General features: G+C 36.5%; 1 protein-coding gene across 6 annotated transcripts in view; it reads left to right on the forward strand.

Moving 5' to 3' along the window:
- The window catches only part of EPHA5 (EPH receptor A5), a 342893-nt gene that overhangs the window by 23925 nt on the left and 292378 nt on the right, over positions 1–26590 (forward strand). For all 6 annotated transcript variants that reach the window (XM_032849031.1, XM_032848719.1, XM_032848873.1 and 3 more), the window contains exon 2: positions 8687–8751. In XM_032849031.1, the coding sequence (XP_032704922.1) occupies positions 8687–8751 (65 nt within the window). The remainder of the gene's footprint in view (positions 1–8686; positions 8752–26590) is intronic.

The raw sequence follows: 26590 nt of genomic DNA on the forward strand, positions 1-26590 counted from the left end.
TCCAACAAAGGTCATTTTAGAGATCGCTTCAAAGATAAATAATCTGAATTTAAGTAACTCACTTGGGAATGTTATTGGAATGTTGTTAATAATAGAGTATTAGATGTTTCAAGGCATGATGAAAGGAAAGCGGACTCTGGAATAAAAGAGACTGGAGTTTGCCTTCACATTCTGCCACTTAGGAATTGTATCACTAAGAATGTCTTCCTCTGAAAATAACAGCAAATCACTTCCTCAGTGGATTAGGCAACAAAATTGATATTTCTTTTCTGACATAACAGAAAGTCCTAAGAGAAGTAAGTTTCAAATGTAGATGGATTAGCTACTCTGTGATATAATTTGGAACCAGATACTTCCCATCCCTTCACTCTGTCAACCTTAATCTGTAGGTTTTGCTCTCTGCTGATTCTCCTTATTTTCTCTAGATGGCTGCATCAGTTCCAGGAAATACACCCCTACCCAGCAACTTTCAAAACAGCCAGGAGTTTCCTTTTCTAGTATTTTCTTCTCCAAAAACTCCCTTCCCTTCAGATCACCTTCACAGCTCATTGGACAGAACTGAATCAATAGTGAGACCACATAATGGAACTGAAATAAGTTCAGTATTGCCATATTGTGGACAAGGAAGGAGGGAGAAGACTGAATGAAGCTGGTGAGGAAAATGGAGACCAATCCTGGAAGGACTTATATTAAAAGAAATAAAATATAACTATAAGGTTTGAAGTAGGGGAGTGACACGATCATATTGGTTGCTTAGAAAAATCTTTCTGAATACAGCTTTTTGAAGAAATTGTCAGGGATCATGCCTTTCTACAGAGAAACCAGTTACGACTTTCTCAAGTGAAAAATTATGGCAAGAACTTGGCTGGCTTGGTTATGCTGTAGAAGGAAAAACAACAGCCAGTTCAGAGAGTTAGATATAGGAGATCATTAGAATGGATAGGATTTGGTCACTGATTCAGTGTGTGAGTAAAGGGGAAAGGAGACAAAGATGACTCACTGATTTCTGGATAGAACAAGTAGTTCTATGGCATTGCTTTCCCTAAGGAGGAGATGTTTGTTTTTTCTTGTGCAGGGAAGATACTTTATTTGGGTGATGATTACATATCATGAATGTGTTAAAAAAAAAAAAAAAAACGAAAACAGTAGGCAGTTTTATAAATTGCAATTTCAGGAGAGAGAAATAGACAAAATATATGGATTTATGGGGGTCATTAACATCTACATTATATCTGAAGATAGAAATTCATGAGCCCCTCTATAGAGTTTCTTATGTAAGGATATATGCTGATATCTTAAAGCAAGCAACAAAATATTTACTAACCATTTTCCATCCTAAATAGTCTAATTCAGTATGTGTGGACTGGGGCTGAGACATTTAGTCTTTCAAAAAGCTTCTTTTATTTTTAGTCCTATGTTAAGTTCTAGTCAAGATTCATTGGTGTAGAGTGAGAAGTGAAATTGGTCTATAAAAATTAGAGTATTAATCAAAGCTAGGGTTTGAAGTTTGGTTCAGGTAGAGTAGCTTATAATGAGAATAATAGCCAGAGAAGTAGAAGAAAAATCACAGAAGATATGAGAGAGTTTGTCCGTGGGGGTATGGACAAATACTGCCAAATTAGGAACTCAGAGCTACATGATTATCACAAATCAACTTGCTAACAGAAGTTTTGATAAAATGGTAGGTTTGAATACAAATTGTAGTGGGTTAGGTAAAGAATGAAGAAAATATGCAGAAATAGACAGGAATATTGACAACTCATTTAATAATTTGAATTTAGAAGAGAACATTAGCTGGAAGAGAATATGAGATTTATTTTTAATATTTTAACTAAAATTTTACAAAGTATTTTGTGGTTAATTTATGAGAAAACTGATTTCCCAAAGAGTAGATTTATTAGGGAATATTGATGGACCATTTGAGGCCATTGTTAATTTATAATATATATTTAATTAGATAATTGATTATGATATTTTGTTCTTAAGCAGTGTTCAGCACCCATAGTTCATGTACAAAGTAAATTCATTCATGATCAGGGTTTAGATAATGGCCTTTGGATGTTCAGAGGGATAGATGGCTGTAATCAAGGTATCTTCTATTCTGGCTCCAAGGAAGGGACTTGGTTTTGGGAAGCCATAGGGAGCACTTGTGGTTTGTCATAAAGACGTCAAGTATTACTTCATGGTTTCTTCTTTCCTTGATTTACCTGCTGGGCTCTGAATAAGACTGGAAATTATCAGTGTTCTTTTTTTTTTTTAAGATTTTATTTAGTTATTTGAGAGAGAGAGAGAGCGAGTAAACATGAATAGGCATGGTGGGGGGAGAGGCAGAGGGAGAAGCAGACTCCTCACGGAGCAGGGATCCCGATGTGAGGCTCAGTCCCATGACACTGAGATCATGACCAGAGCAGAAGATAAATGCTTAACCAACTGAGCCACCCAGGTACCCCATCAGTTTTATTATTAAGCCTATACATTTGTTAGGAAGATTAAATTAAAGAATATATATAAATTACTTGATAGAACATCTGACACATAGTATACACTGAATAATTTTTTTAAATTTTTCTATATTCATCCTTTTTCCATATTCGTCCTTTTTTTTTCCCCCCTGAAAGAGGTTATACACATGGGTTGCTCAGAATTGCGGGGGGGGGGGAAGTTCTCACATTCATTGTCTTCAGAAACACTCTTAGTTAAGGATTTTTGCCTTCAAGTAGAGGGCTGCCAGAAATCTACATAACACTCCTAAACTTTTAACATAATTTTTACCAAATTTACAAATTTAGTTTTCCAATGGGAAACACATGTACTCTTTCCCTGCACTCATATTATCAACTGTTCTTTGTTCCCTGCAGCAGTTGTCAAATTATAAAATTTAGCCTGGAAGCAAGAAATCACATCTGTGCTGACTGGGACCATGGAGAGAGGCTGGACAGCTGTACATCTGGGGTTTGTTCCCACAGATCAGTAAAATGTGTGCTATAATTGAATCCTGTAGCCTTTCCGATATTGTTAAATGGAAATCAATAAGCAAGCATCTATCAAAATCCTTACTGTATGCAATGGGACTTTGATTTACTGCCTTTAAAGAAAAACAGTGTCATCTTCTCTGCTACGAATCCGAAGTAGTCCTTCCTGCTGTGGTGAAGGTCCAACTATACCATTACTGTTGTGTGTTGTTTGTTTATGTAAAGATAGGGAAAATTAGAAACAAAGTAAGTGTAGGAATATGCCACTGGCACTCTATTTTACCTTCGGGTTATCAAGGATCATACATTGTTTCAGAGCCTTGTCCAACTAACGGTGGTGGGACGGAGTGTCCTTGAGCTGTCTTTTGACTCTAAAGTTTCAAAACACCTTCATCTGATTGTATCATTTTCCTGAAGAATCTAACAAAGTTGTTTCTGCTTTTTACGACTAATATTAGCAAGATGTTAAGGAGGAAGATATGGAGTCAAAATGATACACGGAAAGTTATGAATATTTGAAAGTTATAATCATTGAAGAGCATATTTGAATTATTAACTTAAATTAATCTTTAATTGTTAGAATGTGTGAAGTTGAGAATTTAGCAATCTTCTCATGCATATTAAATTTTACTCATTCTATCCTTTCCTTCCCACACTCTTGAATCCCAACCAAAAGAATGAGTTAACAACTTTCTGACTTTTCTGAAAGTAAATTCTTTAAAGGCTTTTCTCTGTTCAAGAAAGCGTTAAATTTATTAGTGTATAGTAATAAAATTAAAGTATACTTCAGATTAGTTTGAATTAGTTTCAGTTGTAATCTGTTATTCATCTGGATAGACAGTTAACTTATTTTTACTTTCTAAAATTCCTGTATTAGTTAATCTTTTTTTCCTATATTAACTTTAGGAATTTGTAATAGACTATGTACTCATTGACCCCTGAAGAGTTATTTCTCCTGGAGAATCAGTCTTCTTAATTACTGATGAGAATACCAACTAATATGCCCATTTTCATTGTAATTATAAAATGGCTGAGGAAAATGACCTTGAAGACTGTCTTTCAGTTTAATAGTGTGACTTTATTTTTAAAATATAAATAATAGAATAAAAACATTTTCCATAAAATTTCTGATATCTAATTAATGTCTTCCAGAATAACTGTGGTATCAAACATTCCCTCTAATTATATTCATTAGTGGCTTCTCCCAGACAAGTTTTAATTAAGTTGTACAATGAGGATCAATACTCATTGTGTATTCATTGCAATTTACAACAAGCATATATACTGTTCAGAACAATTTAATTACTGTAATTGTTGCATAGAAGATACTTAGTGACTGTGCTCCATTACTGCCAATCTCCCCTTTTAATAAATTCGGTAATGCAATTGGGTAATGAACTTCTGAAAATGCCCATTTATATATACCCTATGTCTAAACTTCTGGTTTTTATGTTACTAGCTTAAGTAGTAGAGGAAATGGAGGCATTAATAATATCAGTGTTGTCGTGTTTTTTCATGCATGCCATCATGAATGTTGAGAAATTATTAAAGCATAAATAAGAACACTTATAATAATAGTTACATTAGTTATATGAAAAATGATTTAAGGGTGTTGGATAATAAGAATAATCTATTTCCCCCATATATGATTTCAATTTTTATTACTCTTATTTCCTTAAATAGTAGTATTTTAATTTATTTATAAGGAATGCCTCCAAATATGCTAACTTCTATTAATGAAACTCGTGTTATTGCTGTGCTGCACAAAGAATATGAAAATAGAGATTTTCTGATAGCATCATAGATGTATACCAGCATTTCTTAACTTTGGCATTAGTGACATTTAAGCCAGATGATTCTTATTATCTGGGGCGGGGAAGTTTTGCTGTGCGCTGAGAGATGCTTAGCTGCATACCTGGTTTCTTCCCGTGAGAATCCAGTAGCAAATACTCTTCCCACCCTCCATTGTTTACAATCAGAAATGTCTCCAAACATTATCAGATGCCCATGTTGAGAACCCCTGGTGTGTGTTGGTTCAGACACACCCTCCTGATCTGCCCACTGACCAAATGATTCATTAATAAGACAAACAGCTATTCAACTCTTCTGAGTGCAGGCTAGGTCATAGGCGTGGGTCAAACATGGTGTTCTTTTAAGGGAACGACACAATTCTGTATATTCAGTGTTTTGGAGATAATGATTGGGTGCTAATAGACTACTCAGTAATAATACTTTATCTAGATTTAAGAAAGAGGAATAGAGATGGCTTCTGAGAGGTAACAGTTCCTGAAATATGTTTTGTTGGATAAATGAAGTTAGCGATTCAAAAGGGTGGGAAGGACAAGCTAAAGCAGCAAGTGCAAAGCTTGGAGGTATAAGAAAGCTAACACTCTCCATATCTCTGTATCCATACATCTATATATCTATTTCTATCCCTATGTAAATATCTCTATCAACTATCTACTAACTCTAACTTTAATTATTTTTCCCAAGGCATCAAATTCCAATTTCCTCTGAATTATATGAACCAAATTATAATATAGTAATCTGCAAGTAATTGCCTGAAACATCTAATTTTACTTTTTTAAAAATTTCTAATTTAGTAATCATATGTATAAGTATCTTCTTTGCATTGTGAATTGTATGAAAACATCTGTTTCCAAAACAAAAACAATTTTAGACAGTAGTAGGAAATGACATAGGTTTATGTCTTATAAACGTCCTAATTTATAAGACATAATTCCTAATCTATTTCTTTGAAGAAGAACTTTTGACAAGATCATCAGAAGAAGGATCATGTACGTTTCTGTTGTGGGTATTTTCATGTGCTTAGTAACGTATGCCAATATTGAAAATTCTCAATAGATGTATTAACAGCCCAGCTAGTATTTTGAATTCATTCACTTAATTTCACATACACATATATATTTTCAGCCAAAACAGAGTTAAGAATAGTAACTTAGATTCAAGTTAATTCACGTGAAGGTAACTTAATTTAAGAAGGAAATCTGGAATTCTGTTGGCAGTAATGGATATTTGAAGATACACGTGTTACTAAGAGGCCTACAGGGAATGTTGTTTTTCTCATGACAGGCTGGTTATGAATTCCTAGAATTCCTATTCACATCAGTTTGCCACTACAGGATTAAGTTCAGTTTGACTGCCATCATAGTAGAAGGCCTGTAGCTTGCTGATTTGCTCTATTTTATCAGGTCTACACAGATATGCTGCGGTTCAATATCGAAGGTGAATCAAGTGAATCATAAGGTTGAATAAACATGACGATTTAGGTTTTGCACTCCCATGGTATTTAGTCATGTCTAGACATAGCCCTAGTGTCCCAGAAAAACTAAAATGAGGACAAGGACATTTAAGTTTAATGTATCTTTATCCCCATGGAAACTAGAAAAGCCAACAATAGAGTAAAAAGAGTATGGATCTAACTAAAAAATTAGATTTAGTGGGATGACTGGTGGATTTGTAAGGTCAGTGGGTAGTGGAATAGTTCCGGTTTGTTTTTATCGTTTTAAACAAGAATCTTCAGCTAGCCCAGTTTCTTCTAAAAAAGAATAATCCAACAAATTATTTATTTTATTATTCTATAAAGCCACTCTGATATGTGTAGGCTAAAGATGATGCAAACATTCTATAAGCATGGATTCTTAGAGTTAAAGAGCTCAGAACCTAATGAGAGAAATAGACAAGTATATTGAGTACACACATATCATAGAAGGCTGCCGTATATATATGTGGTATTGAGTATATTTCTGTGTTTTCTAAAAATTTTTTTTAATTTTTTATTTTTTATAAACATATAATACATTTTTATCCCCTGGGGTACAGGTCTTTGAATCGCCAGGTTTACACACTTCACAGCACTCACCATAGCACATACCCTCCCCAATGTCCATAACCCCAACCCTCTCTCCCCACCGCCCCCCCCCAGCAACCCTCAGTTTGTTTTGTGAGATTAAGAGTCACTTATGGTTGGTCTCCCTCTCAATCCCATCTTGTTTCATTATTCTTCTCCTACCCCCTTAACTCCCCATGTTGCATCTCCACTTCCTCATATCAGGGAGATCATATGATAGTTGTAAAGTTTTGGTTTCTCTTTATATAACTAGTATTACACAGACTGTTAACTTAGTGAGTAAGACATATGTTTGCATAACAATGGATAATAAGGTTTAAATGCACATAACTTCTATAATACATAGAAAATTTTTATTTCCATTGTGATCCTAATGTTCTTGGTTGTAATAATTTCATCTTATATTTGCTAAGATTTTATTTATTTGACAGAGAGAGACAGTGAGAGAGGGAACACAAGCAGGGGCAATGGGAGAGGGAGAAGCTGGCTCCCCAAGGAGCAGGGAGCCTGTTGCGGGTCTTGATCCCAGGACCCTGGGATCACGGCCTGAGCCAAGGGAAGACGCTTAAGGACTGAGCCACCCAGGCACCCCATCACCTTATATTTTGCTGTAAGAGTATTGTAACACATTTCTCAGTCTATCAGCTATTACTACTTTAGTACTCCAGCTTCACACTTACAGATAGAATCTTTTTTCTTTCTTTCTTTTTTTTTTCCCCGAATTGGTAGCATTTCAAGGTAGTGGTTCTTGAAGTAGTATAAGGAAGAAGCTTCAGTACCTCTGACTAGGGATAACCCAGTTGTTTCCCTTTTGGGTCCATAAGCCATGCTCATTCAGACTGTTTCAGCTGCTGGTGGGCCAGGTAGATCACTTGGAATACGCATAATAGGCTGGAAAGATGATCATCTGTGACCCAGGTCTGAAGCAGTTTGACAGTTTGACGACTTAACATCCCATAAGCTAGTTTAATTTGGGCCCGGAGAGGGAGAACAGTAGATAAACCTGTTGAAATACAAGCACTGTGTGTGTATCTGTGAGTGCATGTGTGTACACATAAGTCTTTCATGGCTTCCTTTTGTAATAATGATATTCGGGCTTCCATTCTGGCAGTTCCAAATATTTTAGGATATCCAACCATAATTGAGGTCTACATTTCAAAAAATGTAGCTGATAGTTCTATAAGAAGCACATTATAGACTATGGTTATTTGTAAGTAGAAGACATTTTGGGGAATGCAGTCGACACTTAACTCTAGCAACAACCCTGAGAGCTGCTATAATTTTCTTGGCTTAGTTATGCGTGTGTGGATTTATTTCCTAATTTAACTTGCAATTTGGATTACAGATTTCGGTTAATATCACAAAAAAAAAATCTTACAAACTTGAGGATAGCTTATTTCTGTTTAATGTAAATTATTTGTTAATTGCTTCATAATAGCTTTCCAGAAGAAAATACAATATGTTTAGTCACAAATTTATGGCAGCTTAATCCCCAAATTGAGAGCCTTTAAAGGAGTGACATAGTCCTTAGTTTTCTGTCGACTTTCATTTTTTTTTCTTTTTCCTTTTACTACTTATTTTCTTTTATTCTTATTTGACAGAAAAGAGCACTTAAGAGTAATGACTTGTTTACGTACTGTTGCTGTAGTTGTTTTCCACGTTTATTCAAAATCACTTGTTCTTATGCATCCAAATAGTGTTTTCATTAAATTATAACTCTTGTATTCATGATGAATACTTAATTTAATTTCAGCTATGTAAGAAGTATGCACTTTATTAACACTATGAAAATAGTGATACTTTTTTATACATTTGACTCAGTTTTGTGTTCTTTTTCTTTCAGTGAATTTATTGGATTCACGTACTGTCATGGGGGACTTGGGATGGATTGCTTTTCCAAAAAATGGGGTAAGCCTTTATATTTTCCCAATAACTTAAGCTACCTGAGTGGACATCATGTTAAATGTCAAAAATGAAAATTAACTGAAAATATTTTGATTTGCTATTATCCTGGTTATATTGACTAGGAAATAAAGATTAAAATGTCAATGACCAGTGTTGATTCAAGCACAATTTATTTTGTATTTTATTCACTACATTAGGGAATGAAAATGATATAAGAAATTCCTTTAAATTTTCCTGAGATTAAAAGTTTCTTAGACAATCAAGTAGGTAATCAGAGTTTTCTTTCAATTCTTTAATTTTTCTTCAGTGAAAACTCTCAGAAAGCTGTTTCATTGGAAGATTTTTATAATCAGCAATTGTTTTTGCTAGTAATTTATTTTACTGGTGTACATTAGAAATAATGTGTTTTAGGTAAAAATTAAGTAAAACTACAGTCTTAATACATGGATTATATTAGAAAGTATTTCATTATCTTCTGCTCAATTAAAAGTATACTATATTATCAGATGGAATATTAATATAAGTAAAATAGTGTGACATAAAATCATTATATTACACAGAAAATAATAACTGTATTGCATGACTTATTAAAAACAATTCATATTTTGAGAGATTTTTATTTATATATAACTTTAATATTTACCTATTTTATAATTTTCAGACTCAAACTACCTAAATTCATTATAGAACCATATTGTGGCAAGGATAAATAGTATTTTTCAATACTCTATTTTGAGAAAATAATTTAAATGTTTTGAATATTTAAAACTTTATAGTATAGTGTATATAAGTAATTCATTTAGAAAATTATTTGCAGTAATAATAGTTCTTATGAGTTCCAAAGTTAATTTTGGTGTAATTAAGTAATCTAACATTGTCATAACTCAAATAGTCAAGACTTATTATTTTTTTTTTTTTGCAATTGAGGAAAAAATCAGGTATGTTATTCAGTCCTTTACAGAGTTATTATGGAGGTAAAACAAGTGGTATTAATTATTGTAATTCATAATTTATATGCTAACTTCCTAATCTCAGTGTGATTTCTTTCATTAAGATGGTATTTTGTTTTGGTTGTTAAAAATTATGGTTGCATTTAGAGACATACTCTAAATAAAGTATATTAGCAGATTGTTAAGCTGTTAGGACATAAATATAAGCCAAAGGGAAAAAGTATAGTACCAAACAAATATAGCCAGTGCCAACATAATGGTGTATATTCTGTTAGTCTCTCTTTTACCTTTCCTATATTCTTTCTTCTTCGTTTCTGTTTTCCTCTTCCCACTTCTCATCTCAAATTGTTTTTTTTTTCTTTCATCTATCATGACCCCTCTACAAGTACATGGCTGGATAATATCCATGTATGGGAACCTATAGCTATATTTTGTACTCTGAATTTTTTCACATACCAAAAATGATCTGTTATGTAGATATTTTAAATTGCCCTTTCAGGGATGATAGCTGATAGGTGCAGTTGAAGTTAATTTTTTAAAAGCCTGAGAAAATTTTTCGTATTCCCTTTGAATTTTGTTTTGTGTGTCTCCTCTTTCTACCCAGGAGTTATTCAGAAAAGGTTTGGCAGAGTCCATCTTTGAGGGTAAATCTGATTTGTAGTTGCTTTTGCAGTTTAAATTTTTGGGGAGATTACCCAATTTTGTACATGAATTTTGAATAAAACACAACTATTTCTGTTGTAGCAACATAGTCCCTTTATATTCAGAATGAGCACTTTCCATTCTAACAACTTTATGCTTTCTTTTTCTTTTTTCTTTCCATTATAATTGTTAGTATACTATTGATTTTGTTGTTTTTAATTTTTTTTAATTTTTAAATTTTCAGTAATGGATTTTTTTTTTGTTTTTGTTTTTTTTGGAGAGAGAGTATGTGGGGAGGGTGGATAGGCAGAGAGGCAGAGGGTGAGAGAGAATCTCAAGCAGGCTCCACACTCAGTGCAGAGACCAACACAGGGCCTGATCCCACAATCCTGAGACCAGGACCTGAGCCAAAATCAAGTGTCAGGTTGTTAACCGACTGAGCCATGAGGTACCCGTGTTCAGTTTTTTGAACAATGTGTTTTATCTTCAACATTCTTACAATGTTTTGAGTTATGTTTCTTTGACATAGCTATGCCTGATGTTGATATTAAAAAAAAAAAAAAAGTTAAAGAAGAGAAACTCAGTGAATGTGCATTTGCCCCAGTATGTACTTGTCCACACTTGTCCAATGTGTAGAGAACATAGATGTTTTATTTTGTGTTATGTCATTCAAACACAAAATAAAGGAAATTTTAAAATTATAGCTTAAAGAAATGAGTATTCAAAGTGTAATTAATTCTTTTTTTAATTGAAAATACTTTTTTATTAATTTTATTTTTTATGAACATATATTTTTTTCCCCAGGGGTACAGGTCTGTGAATCGCCAGGTTTACACACTTCACAGCACTCACCATAGCACATACACTCCCCAATGTCCATAACCCCACCCTCCTTCTCCCACCCCCCCTCCCCCCAGCAACCCTCAGTTCGTTTTGTGAGATTAAGAGTCACTTATGGTTTATCTCCCTCCCAATCCCATCTTGCTTCATTTACTCTTCTCCTACCCCCTTAACCCCCCATGTTGCATCTCCTCTCCCTCATATCAGGGAGATCATATGATAGTTGTCTTTCTCCGATTGACTTATTTCGCTAAGCATGATACCCTCTAGTTCCATCCACGTCGTCGCAAATGGCAAGATTTCATTTCTTTTGATGGCTGCATAGTATTCCATTGTGTATATATACCACATCTTCTTTATCCATTCGTCTGTTGATGGACATCTAGGTTCTTTCCATAGTTTGGCTATTGTAGACATTGCTGCTATAAACATTCGGGTGCACGTGCCCCTTCGGACCACTACGTTTGTATCTTTAGGGTAAATACCCAGTAGTGCAATTGCTGGGTGATAGGGTAGTTCTATTTTCAACATTTTGAGGAACCTCCATGCTGTTTTCCAGAGTGGTTGCACCAGCTTGCATTCCCACCAACAGTGTAGGAGGGTTCCCCTTTCTCCGCATCCTCGCCAGCATCTGTCATTTCCTGACTTGTTCATTTTAGCCATTCTGACTGGTGTGAGGTGGTATCTCATTGTGGTTTTGATTTGTATTTCCCTGATGCCGAGTGATGTGGAGCACTTTTTCATGTGTCTGTTGGTCATCTGGATGTCTTCTTTGCAGAAATGTCTGTTCATGTCTTCTGCCCATTTCTTGATTGGATTATTTGTTCTTTGGGTGTTGAGTTTGCTAAGTTCTTTATAGGTTTTGGGCACTAGCACTTTATCTGATATGTCGTTTGCAAATATCTTCTCCCATTCTTTCAGTTGTCTTTTGGTTTTGTTAACTGTTTCCTTTGCTGTGCAAAAGCTTTTGATCTTGATAAAATCCCAATAGTTCATTTTTGCCCTACCTTCCCTTGCCTTTGGCGATGTTCCTAGGAAGATGTTGCTGCGGCTGAGGTCGAAGAGGTTGCTGCCTGTGTTCTCCTCAAGGATTTGGATGGATTCCTTTCTCACATTGCGGTCCTTCATCCATTTTGAGTCTATTTTCGTGTGTGGTGTAAGGAAATGATCCAATTTCATTTTTCTGCATGTGGCTATCCAATTTTCCCAACACCATTTATTGAAGAGGCTGTCTTTTTTCCATTGGACATTCTTTCCTGCTTTGTCGAAGATTAGTTGACCATAGAGTTGAGGGTCTATTTCTGGGCTCCCTATTCTGTTCCACTGATCGATGTGTCTGTTTTTGTGCCAGTACCATGCTGTCTTGATGATGACAGCTTTGTAATAGAGCTTAAAGTCCGGAATTGTGATCCCACCATCGTTGGCTTTCTTTTTCAATATTCCTTTGGCTATTCACGGTCTTTTCTGGTTCCATATAAATTTTAGGATTATTTGTTCCATTTCTTTGAAAAAAATGGATGGTACTTTGATAGGAATTGCATTAAATGTGTAGATTGCTTTAGGTAGCATAGACATTTTCACAATATTTATTCTTCCAATCCAGGAGCATGGAATATTTTTCCATTTCTTTGTTCTTCCTCAATTTCTTTCATGAGTACTTTATAGTTTTCTGTGTATAGATTCTTAGTCTCTTTGGTTAGGTTTATTCCTAGGTATCTTATAGTTTTGGGTGCAATTGTAAATGGGATGGACTCCTTAATTTCTCTTTCTTCTATCTTGTTGGTGTAGAGAAATGCGACTGATTTCTGTGCATTGATTTTATATCCTGACACTTTACTGAATTCCTGTACAAGTTCTAGCAGTTTTGGAGTGGAGTCTTTTGGGTTTTCCACATATAGTATCATGTCATCTGCGAAGAGTGATAGTTTGACTTCTTTGCCGATTTGGATGCCTTTAATTTCTTTTTGCTGTCTGATTGCTGAGGCTAGGACTTCTAGTACTATGTTGAATAGCAGTGGTGATAACGGACATTCCTGCCGTGTTCCTGACCTTAGCGGAAAAGCTTTCAGTTTTTCTCCATTGAGAATGATATTTGCGATGGGTTTTTCATAGATGGCTTTGATAATATTGAGGTATGTGCCCTCTATCCCTACACTTTGAAGAGTTTTGATCAGGAAGGGATGCTGTACTTTGTCAAATGCTTTTTCAGCATCTATGGAGAGTATCATATGGTTCCTGTTCTTTCTTTTATTAATGTGTTTTATCACATTGATTGATTTGCGGATGTTGAACCACCCTTGCAGCCCTGGAATAAATCCCACTTGGTCGTGGTGAATAATCCTTTTAATGTACTGTTGAATCCTATTGGCTAGTATTTTGGTGAGAATTTTTGCATCTGTGTTCATCAGGGATATTGGTCTGTAGTTCTCTTTTTTGATGTGATCCTTGTCTGGTTGTGGGATCAAGGTGATGCTGGACTCATAAAATGAGTTTGGAAATTTTCCTTCCATTTCTATTTTTTGGAACGGTTTCAGGAGAATAGGAATTAGTTCTTCTTTAAATGTTTGGTAGAATTCCCCTGGGAAGCCGTCTGGCCCTGGGCTTTTGTTTGTTTGGAGATTTTTGATGACTGTTTCAATCTCCTTACTGGTTATGGGTCTGTTCAGGCTTTCTATTTCTTCCTGGTTCAGTTGTGGTAGTTTATATGTCTCTAGGAATGCATCCATTTCTTCCAGATTGTCAAATTTGTTGGCATAGAGTTGCTCATAATATGTTCTTATAATTGTCTGTATTTCTTTGGTGTTGTGATCTCTCCTCTTTCATTCATGATTTTATTTATTTGGGTCCTTTCTCTTTTCTTTTTGATAAGTCTGGCCAGGGGTTTATCAATCTTATTAATTCTTTCAAAGAACCAGCTCCTAGTTTCTTTGATTTGTTCTATTGTTTTTTTGGTTTCTATTTCATTTATTTCTGCTCTGATCTTTATGATTTCTCTTCTCCTGCTGGGTTTAGGGTTTCTTTCTTGTTCTTTCTGCAGCTCCTTTAGGTGTAGGGTTAGGTTGTGTACCTGAGACCTTTCTTGTTTCTTGAGAAAGGCTTGTACCGCTATATATTTTCCTCTCAGGACTGCCTTTGTTGTGTCCCAAAGATTTTGAACCGTTGTGTTTTCATTATCATTTGTTTCCATGACTTTTTTCAATTCTTCTGTAATTTCCTGGTTGACCCATTCATTCTTTAGAAGGATGCTGTTTAGTCTCCATGTATTTGGGTTCTTTCCAAATTTCCTCTTGTGATTGAGTTCTAGCTTCAGAGCATTGTGGTCTGAAAATATGCAGGGAATGATCCCAATCTTTTGATACCGGTTGAGACCTGATTTAGGACCGAGGATGTGATCTATTCTGGAGAATGTTCCATGGGCACTAGAGAAGAATGTGTATTCTGTTGCTTTGGGATGAAATGTTCTGAATATATCTGTGATGTCCATCTGGTCCAGTGTGTCATTTAAGGCCTTTCCTTCCTTGTTGATCTTTTGCTTGGATGATCTGTCCATTTCAGTGAGGGGAGTGTTAAAGTCCCCTACTATTATTGTATTATTGTTGATGTGTTTCTTTAATTTTGTTATTAATTGGTATATATAGTTGGCTGCTCCCACGTTAGGGGCATAGATATTTACAATTGTTAGATCTTCTTGTTGGACAGATCCTTTGAGGATGATATAGTGTCCTTCCTCATCTCTTATTATAGTCTTTGGTTTAAAATCTAATTGATCTGATATAAGGATTGCCACTCCTGCTTTCTTCTGATGTCCATTAGCATGGTAAATTCTTTTCCACCCCCTCACTTTAAATCTGAAGGTGTCTTCGGGTTTAAAATGAGTTTCTTGTAGGCAACATATAGATGGGTTTGTTTTTTTATCCATTCTGATACCCTGTGTCTTTTGATTGGGGCATTTAGCCCATTAACATTCAGGGTAACTATTGAGAGATATGAATTTAGTGCCATTGTATTGCCTGTAAGATGACTGTTACTGTATATTGTTTCTGTTCCTTTCTGATCTACTACTTTTAGGGTCTCTCTTTGCTTAGAGGACCCCTTTCAATATTTCCTGTAGAGCTGGCTTGGTGTTTGCAAATCCTTTCAGTTTTTGTTTGTCCTGGAAGCTTTTAATCTCTCCTTCTATTTTCAATGATAGCCTAGCTGGATATAGTATTCTTGGCTGCATGTTTTTCTCGTTTAGTACTCTGAATATATCATGCCAGCTCTTTCTGGCCTGCCAGGTCTCTGTGGATAAGTCTGCTGCTAATCTAATATTTTTACCATTGTATGTTACAGACTTCTTTTCCCGGGCTGCTTTCAGGATTTTCTCTTTGTCATTAACTTGTAAATTTTACTATTAGGTGACGGGGTGTGGACCTATTCTTATTGATTGTGAGGGGGGTTCTCTGAACCTCCTGGATTTTGATGCTTGTTCCCTTTGACATATTGGGGAAATTCTCTCCAATAATTCTCTCCAATATACCTTCTGCTCCCCTCTCTCTTTCTTCTTCTTCTGGAATCCCAATTATTCTAATGTTGTTTCGTCTTATGGTGTCACTTATCTCTCGAATTCTGCCCTCGTGGTCCAGTAGCTGTTTGTCCCTCTTTTGCTCAGCTTCTTTATTCTCTGTCATTTGGTCTTCTATATCGCTAATTCTTTCTTCTGCCTCATTTATCCTAGCAGTAAGAGCCTCCATTTTTGATTGCACCTCATTCATAGCTTTTTTGATTTCAACTTGATTAGATTTTAGTTCTTTTATTTCTCCAGAAAGAGCTTTTATATCTCCCGAGAGGGTTTCTCTAATATCTTCCATGCCTTTTTCGAGCCTGGCTAGAACCTTGAGAATCGTCATTCTGAACTCTAGATCTGACATACTACCAATGTCTGTATTGATTAGGTCCCTAGCCTTCGGTACTGCCTCTTGTTCTTTTTTTTGTGGTGAATTTTTCCGCCTTGTCATTTTGTCCAGATAAGAGTATATGAAGGAACAAGTAAAATACTAAAAGGGTGGCAACAACCCCAGGAAAATATGCTTTAGCCAAATCAGAAGAGATCCCAAATCGTGTATGGGGGGGAAGGGGATAAAAAGAGGTTCAGAAAGAAAAAAAAAAAAGAAAGAAAAAAGAAACAAATAAAAAAAGAAAACCAATAATGAAAAAATATAAAAAGGAAATATAAATTTATATATATTAGATAAACTAGTCAAAAAAGGTTAAAAAAGAAAAGGGTAAAAGTTAAAAAATTTAGCAGAAGAAGAGAAAAAAAAAATTGAAAAAGAAAAAAAATTAAATTAACTGCAAGGCTAAAGAATCATGGGGAGGAAGCCATGAGTTCTGTGCTTTGCTTTCTCCTCCTCTGGAATTCCGCTGCTCTCCATGTTATTGAAACTGCACTCCTCGTAAGTGAACTTGGTCCTGGCTGGGTTTCTTGTTGATCTTCTGGGGGAGGGGCCTGTCGTAGTGACTCTCAAGTGTCTTTGCCCCAGGCGGAGTCGCACCGCCCTTACCAGGGGCCGGGCTGAGTAATCCGCTCGGGTTCGCTTTCGGGAGCTTTTGTTCCCTGAGCGCTTTCCGTAGAGTCCGGAGGACGGGAATGAAGATGCGGCCGCCCAGTCTCCGGCCCGGAGGAGCCGAGAGCCCGGGGCCCCACTCCTCAGTGCGCCTCAGAGAACAGCGCCCAATTACTCCCGTCACCCTGGCCTCACGCCGCGCTCCGAGCTCACCGAGCCTGTGACCGGTTCAAGGTAACCCCGAGCTGAGAGTCACTCCTCGGCTCCGTCTCTGTAGCCGGCTTCCCCGTTCTAATACCTGCGAGCTCTGCGACACTCAGACACCCCGATCCTTCTGTGACCCTGCGGGACCTGAGGCCACACTGACCCCACGTGGGCTCCACCCCAGTTAAGCCTCTGGAGCGATGTCCCTCAGCGGAACAGACTTTTAAAAGTCCCGATTTTGTGCTCCGTTGCTCCGCCGCTTGCCGGGAGCCGGCCCCTCCCCCCGCGGTCTGTCTTCCCGTCGCTTTGGATTCACTTCTCCGCCAGTCCTACCTTTCAGCAAGTGGTTGATTTTCTGTTTCTAGAATTGCTGTTCTTCTTCTCTTCGCTCTCCCGTTGGATTTGTAGGTGTTTGCAATCTTTAGATAAGCTATCTAGTTGATCTCCCGCTACCTGAAGTAGTCTCAGCTGCTACTTCTCCGCCATCTTGACTCCCCCATCCAAAGTGTAATTAATTCTAATAAGAATTAATATATTACTCTATTGTTAGTAGGTTTTACCATTTATGATTAGATGATACATAGATCAAAAGTGAGGCCATCAAAAATTTTGGAGTAAGGGCCTCTGCAAATAGTCTTCTCCATATAAGCCATGAGAAAACTGGCAAATATTGTCAGAATCAATTTTTCAGAACTCCAGAAATTAACCAGTTTTGGAGCAATGCAGGGATCATTTATGCAAGAAAAATGATGGAATATTGTTAGAACAGCAGCATTAACTTGAGCATTAAAAAAATTAAAGATTAAATTAGGTTAAATTTTTATTATTTATTGGAACTGGATATTGTCTTTTTTCTTTCATTCTTTTAGTTTATTTTAATAGCTTTAGCATTTAAGGTTCCTTATGTCCTTTCCTGCCTCTCCAGCTGTGAGGTAGCCTTGAAAAACCAAAAACCGGCTGGCGGGGTAAAAAGCAGCAGGCTAGCAGGCCCTGGAGAGGCAGAGTGGGACAGGAGATTCTTCAAAGACTTGATCCCAGGGAGTTGTCATTATTTGATCTGATAGCTTCCTGGAAGACTGTTTTTGTAAGGCTGTATTGATTTGATCTAACTCAGAGCTCCCCCAGTCTGAAAGCCATTATTAAACTAAGTAAATAAGAATATTCTCCTTTTCAGAATATTTTTCAAACTTCAGGCCTTAGGAATGAATATTTTATTTATTTACGCCAAGTCTGCACCTAAGAATTAGGCAAGTATTTAAAAGAAACACTGTTATCCCTCCCTTAAAGTCATGCACATGTTCCACACACTTCTTAGAAACAATCATTGCTCCTGTGATACTTTCTCTATGCTTGTCAACTCCTGGGCTTCTTATGGCTATCTCGTGTTACCATTCTGCAGTGTTTCTGTAAGTTGGCTCAGGTCCTGGCATATAAGAGAACTTCCGTAAATATGTATTAAAACAATAACTTACTTTATTGTTTTTAAAATTTATAAAATGGAGCACAAATTACTGAGCTACAGTTTTACATCAAGATTTAAATAGTGGGACTGAGAGTACAACTTGGCACAGTGTTGTCATTCAGAAAATATTCTTTCTTTGATCTACTGAATTTCCATTCTCCTTATACCAAGAGATCCAACTGTTTGTTTATTTGTTTGTTTGTTTTGCTTATTTTTCCATATAAGTATATCCATTTGAATTCCTTGTCAGCATTACAGATTGAGAGATTCCAAATACGATCTGAATTTCCAGCTTCTCTGTTTAGTTGGAACTTTCAGAACTGGAATTAGCAGCCTTCTGTAGCCTCAACAGCCCAAAGCTGAATAAAGGTTGCTATTTTGTGAGAGTCAGCAAGTTATTTCAGTTGCTAGGCTGTAACGTTAGCAGTATTTTAGAGTCATTTAATACTGTACAATCGTTGGAGCACCTGGGTAGCTCAGGGGTTACATGACCGACTCTTGATTTCAGCTCAGGTGCTGACGTCAGGGTCCAGAGATCTAGTGGAGTGCGGCTCAGTGCTCAGAGAGCAGAGTCTGTTTGTCCTTCCACCCCTGCCCCCCCCACTTGTGTGCCTGCACATGTGTCTCTCTCTATCAAATAATAAATAAATAATATCTTTAAGAACTACAGTCATCAGGATTTTCTTTTGTTTCAGGAGGGTCTTTAAAAAATAAATCTCTGATTGTTACATGCTGGGATAGTTTCTTCTAGATAGATTTTCTTTGAGTACTTCCCCTTCATCAGGAAACATCATTCAAATCTGGGCTTCAGCATGTGCTCTTTAGCCACAGTATGTGAGAGAGACTGTATGTGTATGTGTATGCAGGTCACGCACACATACTTCGTGCTAGTAACTTAAACTCTCCTTCCCTTTTTTAATATGGACATATCTAGAAGTACTATGTTACAACAAGGTTTGCTATTTATGCAAATTTCCTGCATGCATTCATTCAACAGGACTGGGAACTTAGTATGTGTCAGTGAGTTTTCTAGGCACCGTGAGTATGGCACAGAAGAAAACAAAAGTCCTTGACATTGGAGCTGAGGCAGCATTATTATTTTTAGAATGAGTAATCAAAGTGTGTTAGAACAATGTGGTAGATGAAATGCTTTCTAGTCCTATCTTTTCTTTCTATAGATGTATAAAAGTGGCAGAGAGGTGACAGTATTTGCTCAAGGTCTCTCTGGTAATTTGTGCCACACTGGAAACACCACATGTATTGTATTTGGCACATCTGGTATCAGATCACTGTTTCTAATTGTCTTCCTGTGAAAAATACTTCAAGTACATAAATTCATTTAACACTAACAATGACAATGCAAAAAAAGATACTTAGTATTATACTTATAGATGAGGAAAAGAAGGCTCAGTAAGGGTAAGTGAATTGCTCAAGGTTAGGCAGCTGTAAAAGACTGATTCTATTTCAAGCCCTGCTCTTCCAGGAGACTGATTATTTTAAACCAGAGGCGAAGTCCTCCAAACAGTTAGGTCTCCAGAGACATGACTGGGTTCTGGATGGTGCCCAGATTCCTAGTTTATATAAAAGAGGAATTGATGCTGAAAAGGAAATTCACCTGAAAAAAGTTTTAAATGAGCCAGAGTGGGTTGCATTCTATTCATTGCCAGATCATAAGTATTTGAAAAAAAATGTATATACAGCACAGAGGTGCTCAAAAGTATGTTGTGTTTGTTATATTGTGTGTATATAATACACACACATATAATTATATAGTAGATTACTAAAAGAATGAATTAAATGACTCCCAGCTGTATCTATAATTCCTATTGTTATGGGGACCTCTGTGAATTTTGGCTTTCCTAAGTGTCGGGTGAGGTTGTGTGACTATTATGTCATTTGTCTCACAGTGTTGTTTTTAGGATAAGATAATGTATTTTAGTGCACCACTTGATCCCTAAACTATCAAAGAAATAGAGAGGATATTGCTTGATTTAAAAGCTGCTTCCCTATTGCTGTTTCCAGATATACCCAGAAAGCAACATTTTGGTAATTAAAAGCGATAACCGATCACCTATATGTTTGGCATTTGACTATTGAATGAAGTCAGTAGACTTCAAGAATTTTCATATTTCAATACTCAATACTCCAATCTCATGTTGAGTAAATTTAAGAAGGGTTGTAAACTCATTTTTCCCCCCAAACTGGCTTTTAATTGAGAACAGAAACAACAACAAAAAAATACAAGCAAAACACAGATTGACTTCTGGCTAATTGATGTAAAATATGCATGGTTACCTTCAATTCTAAATTTTACTGCTTATTTGAGTAATTTCTTTTTTCCTCCCGAGCACCTATCATTAATATTCTATATTGAGGTTCTCAAACTTTTTTGGTTTCAACCTGTTAGGAAGACATAATTTAACAGCAATAATGATTCTTTTTTATTATTTTTATTTTATTTTATTTATTTATTTGACAGACAGAGATCACAAGTAGGTAGAGAGGCAGGCAGAGAGAGAGGAGGAGGAAGCAGGCTCCCTGCTGAGCAGAGAACCTGATGTGGGGCTCGATCCCAGAACCCTGAGATCATAACCTGAGCCGAAGGCAGAGGCTTAACCCACTGAGCCACCCAGGTGCCCCAACAGCAATAAATGATTCTTAAGAACGAGGCTGAGGGATAATAAAGAGACCCTGAGTTTGTTGATTTCATGATGGACTCTTATCCCTGCAGTTTTTCTTTGGTGTTTGCATAAGATTTTACTTCTAAATTCTTGTAAATTGGGATGCCTGGGTGGCTGAGTGGGTTAAGTGTCTTCCTTCGGCTCAGATCACGATCCTGGGGTCCTGGATTGGAGCCCAGCATTGGTCTCCTTACTCACTGGGGAGCCTGCTTTTCCCTCTCCCTCCCACTCCCACTACTGTGCTCTCACTTTCTCTCTCTGGCAAGTAGATTAAATCTTAAGAATAAAATAAAATACTTGTAATTTTATAACTATTTTAATTTTTTTAAATGAATAGACTTTATTATCTTCACTTTCCCATTAAATGGCATATATCATAGCAAATTCCACATCTAGACTTTAGGAAAAGACAAGCAAAACTTTCAAGAATGTATTTTTCTTTAAAGGTAAAAGCTATGTTGTATAAATCACATTTCAATTAAAATGATGAAAATATTTAGAATAAGATGAACAAACTTCATGGCAATACATTTATCCTAATTTTCTGATTGAACCATTTGGCTGAATAACAGCAGAACCGATAGACTCTTCTCAGATAACTATCTTCTAGGGGCACCTGGGTGGCTCAGTTAATCATCTGACTCTTGGTTTCAGCTCAGAGCATGATCTCCTGATCACATGATCTCAGGGTTCTGGGATCAAGCCCTGTGTCAGGCTCCAGGCTCAGCAGCAGTCTGCTTGAGATTCTTTCCCTCCCTCTCTCCTGCCCCTCCCTCTCTTTCTAATATAAATGAACAAATCTAAAGAATAAAATAAAATAAAATAAGTATTTCCTCACTTATGGCTTTCTTCTCTCTCCCTTTTTTTTTCTTCCCTTAAATATTCAAACTTGTATCCATTGCTTTATCAGCCTATCTGTACACAACCTGAAGATGTATTTTGCTTCCTTTAAATTACATTGAATTTATTTTAGCCATCTTCTGGAGCATTTAATATTGATTAATCTATATACTCGAAGCATAGCTGTAAATAACATTGTTTTCTTAGAAATTTTAACAACTCGTTTCAAGGCTTATTCTTGGGAGAATCAAATTAATGGTCATGATGTTTGTTTAGAGTAGATTGTGCTCTTATGTCTCAGAAATTCCACTATTGCTCTTTTTTTTTTTTTTTTTTCCATGTGTTGTTCTTACAAAAGATCACAAGATACACCTGCCTCCCTTGCTTTGGTGGAGCCTGCCATTTCCCCATTGAGTTCTCTGTACTTCCTGGAGCACACAATGGGCAAGCCACACAGTCCCCTGGGTCTCACTTCTGAATTGTCCTGAAAGCTCTTCTTTTATGTTCCCTGTCTTTTCTTTCAGTCAAATAAAGTAAGCTTTATTGTGAAATCTTTTCCTATGCAGATCATAGGGGCTATTAGCATCATTTGCAATAATTTATTCAATTGAGAAAGATTTCAGAATATTGACTTAAATCATATTTGTAATAAAATAGAGACAAAGTGACCAGATCTCTGCCTGGGGGGAGAAATAACAAGCAATAATCTTCCATTCAAGACACTTCAAAACAGGAGTTTGTGGCTTTTCTTGTCTTAGTGTCACTTTGTTCTATTTTCTGATTTCTTTGAGCTAGAGAACCTGTGTACTTACTTTTGAAGTTGAAAACAACTCAGGTTTAGATTACTTAAAATGGACTGTGAATACATTGTTAGTGTGTTACGTGGATTCACTCGAACCTGGAAGAACTTACACTGGATTTTCTATTCTGATACACAGATTTACCAAAAGTGTGTGTGTGTTGGGGGTGGTGGGTTGTGTGTGATTCACTTTCCCCAAAATTAAAAGCAAAGGATGGGAAATATTTAAACACTGGTAATCTCTTACATCTTGGTTATAATCAAGGTAAGTTTTGCCAGAATCTTATTTTGGCTTTGCTTTCCGCTGAAGGAGAGGAAAGATAATGACAAGCATTGAGGCCCACACTGAGCATGGAGAGGCTAATAAAGATTAACGTAATGCTAAAGTGGGTAAAAAAGAACACATTAGTGGATATAGAAAAGCACTTTATTTGGACAGTGATAGAAAATAATTCTAAAGGGAATGGATATTATACTATATAATGCAAATGCCAGTATAATGAAGAACAATCCTGTTCCAAAGTAGCTTTGTATTCATTATTTTTTACAAAAACAAAAAGAACACCCAACCCGTAAGGTAATTAAGATAAATAATTTAAGGAATTCAAGATAGTCATTAAGCATACACTGAAGTTTAGAAGAAGCACAATTTTGCATTTAGATTTCCCACATGCAAACTTAGCAATTATGAAGAAAGTTCTTTAAAATGTCCAGCTCTGCCTTGGCATATGAGACAGATGTTGTATTTTTAGTCTTTGATATATGCAATTATATTGCATGAACTAGCAATAGTCACAGTATGTTCTTATAAAGTGGGATTGAGATATGTTTGTATTATTTATCAGGTATCACTTTATTTGTTCAAAGTCACTGTAAAATATTGTAAATATTTTCTTCTTTAGAAGCTCTCAAAACACATTCCCACATTGTAAGGGACACTCACAAATATACACTGGAGAATGACCTTATCCATGAAATCCTTTTGTTAATCCTTCCTCCTTCACCTGCCTGTAATCACCTAGCTGAAGGCTTCATCCTTCAGACCATAGTTTAAGTCCTACTTCTGCAGGAAAGTATGGCTCCACAACTAATTATTTTCCTCCCTGTTTACAAATTCGTGCTGTGAAATTTTTCTTCCCTCCATCTCAACCTCTGTCTCTTTTTCCCTCCAGATTGCAGTGTGTACAGCCATGTTATCCATTCTCAACACCTTGTCTAGTGTTCTACTGAAATACTTAATTCTTCCCATTCATTCCTTTTTTGATGGATTTTTCCATTGGTCTGTATAACAAGCAGGGAGCATAAATGTGAAGAGTTTCAGATCATTTCTAAAGAGTCATGTACAAGTTCCTGTCACCTTGCCTGTGATGTGAGACACCTGTGCACACACTTGGATCATTTCCAAATATTGTTTCCACCTGTTTCCTACTGGGTCCGCATGGTTCCCTTTTCCTCATTAGGTATATGAGGATTTCTAGGTTTCTGTCCAGATTTTCTTTGCCAAATGTTGTGGTCCATGTAAAATCTGGGCCTAAAATCCTTTTCCTTCTGAAAAAAATGTTCTGTTCTCATTGCTATTTGTACCAGTTTCCATATGTGAATATGATGATTTTTTTTTTTTTTTGTTCCCATCTTCCCACTCATTAATGAAGATGTTAAATAAAACTGGGCCTTGAAGAGGTCCCTGGGGTCCAAACACTAGGTATTTTTCTGAGTAGTTTGATTGCTGTTTATCATAATCTTTTCTTCCTCCTCTCACCATTCTTCAGCTGTTTTCAATTCATGTGACAGTGCTCCCATGCAAGTCAATTTGAATTAATTTTGCAAGCAAAATGCTTTATGGTTCTGAGTACATAATCTCCCTCTCCCACAGAGAAAAAATATACTGTAATCATCCAGCATTCCTGTTGATTATTTCCATTAAAGGCAGCAGGGGGAGAGAGAATGCTCAAGACTCCTCTTGTGTTTGAAGTTTTTGAGGCTTTTGCTATTCATTGCCTTATTCTTTCTCTCCCTCTGTTTCTCTCCCTCCCTCTCTCTCTCTCTCTCTCTCTCTCTCTCTCTCTTTTTCCTTTTATGCTATTCATTGCTTGCACTAATGCAGGAAGGGATGGTCCAGATTGCTCAGCCTGGAATCTCTGTGCTCCGGAACCTAGCCGCTGTGGTCTTTGTGCTTATACCCCACTACACTTTCCTCCAAATGAACTAAATTCTCTCTTTTTAACTCCACAAAGGACTCATATAAATTTCTACCTCTAGCGTTTTGTACAAATTGCTTGAACTGCTTCCCTTCCCACTCTCCATATAACCCATCTCACCACTAATCACATTCTTCAAGACCCAGCTGAAGACACAATACACGAAACCTTTCATTACCCCCCAGCAGGGTGACCACTTCCTAGTCTGAATCAATAGAGCACTTATTGTGTATTGAACACACTAAAATTTGGATATTTTAGATTTACCTATTGTTTGTGTGACTACCGTAAGTTTCTCCAGTGTAAAGACCTTTTTGTCTTCACCTCTAGCATGTCCCCTGATGCCTTTGATGTAGATTTATATTCACTGTATCTGTTACTGGTTGATAAATAACTAGACATCTGAATCTCTAGGAAGTGGTGATTGTTTGGAACCAAAAGACTGCACATTTTTGGCTAAAAATAGAATAATGGAAAGCAACATCAAAGGGTTCTAATTCATTCTGTGTCATGCAGCCCTGAGCCAGGATTATTTAATTATGTAATTCATTTTTACCAATAGACTAATATAAGCCAAGCACTGAGATTACATTGATAAACAGGACTCAGTTCCTCTCCTATGCAAACAGACAAGTTTGCATGACATCACCTAGAATTGTGAAATATACAACCTGCGCAAACGTACACACAACTCTGGGGTCCCTTCTCTATTGGGCTCAGGCCAAATTACTAATTTATTTAAATACTGACCTCCCTAGAAGCAGTGTGGTTGACATGGAGACTTTGAAAACAGTTCATCTAGATGATAAATCTGGCTTCACCCCTTACTACTAATGTGTAGCAAATTGGTTAATCTCTGTATCTCTCTTTCCTCATCTATAGATTATGTATAAGACTGCCTACTGAACAATATTCTTATAAGGATTAGGATGAGGAAACACTGGTTAGCACATTGCCTGGCCTTTATCAGTGTGTGTGGTTATCTTGGTTTCTATTCTTGGTTTTTGTTTTTATTTTTATTTTCCCCAGAGATACTTAGTAACTGATGCACTTATAATGTCATTATGTCTTGATCATTATCTTACTAAGTATATTGACTTAAAATGTGAAGATGGAAAAATGTGTTTGCTTGTTAAATAAAGCATCAAGATTCTTTATTAATAAAGACTTAAGAGGTTTTACCAGAAGTCACCTGGCCATTTGCGTGGTACACACAGAGAGTTTTCTAAAATATTTTTTTTTCCCATGATGAACAATTCACTTTCCCAAAAACAAAACAGGAATGTGCTCTAATTGTAGCAAGAAGTGAAGATTCACAGTGAAAGGAGAAAACCATTTATCAAAAGCAGAATGATCATTTTGTAGACTGGTGGGTGCTATGATCTGAATGTTTGTGTCCTCATCAAAATTCGTGTTGACATCACAGAGCCCCACGTGATGGTATGAGGAGGTAAGGCCTTTAGGATGTGCTTAGGTCATAAGAATGGAGCCCGCATGAATGAGATTCATGCCCTAATAAAAGATAGGCCAGAGAGCTAGCTAGCCCCCTTCTGTTCTGTGAGGACACAGTGAGAAGTCCGAGACCTGGAAGAGGTTCCTCATCTGATTACTCTGCCACCCAGAACTGTGAGAAATGAATTTCTCCTGTTTATAACATACCCTCTCTGTGGCTATTTTGAA

Source organism: Lontra canadensis, unplaced genomic scaffold, assembly GCF_010015895.1.
Source record: "Lontra canadensis isolate GAN:19392208 unplaced genomic scaffold, GSC_riverotter_1.0 scaffold1, whole genome shotgun sequence".
NCBI classification, from domain to species: domain Eukaryota; kingdom Metazoa; phylum Chordata; class Mammalia; order Carnivora; family Mustelidae; genus Lontra; species Lontra canadensis.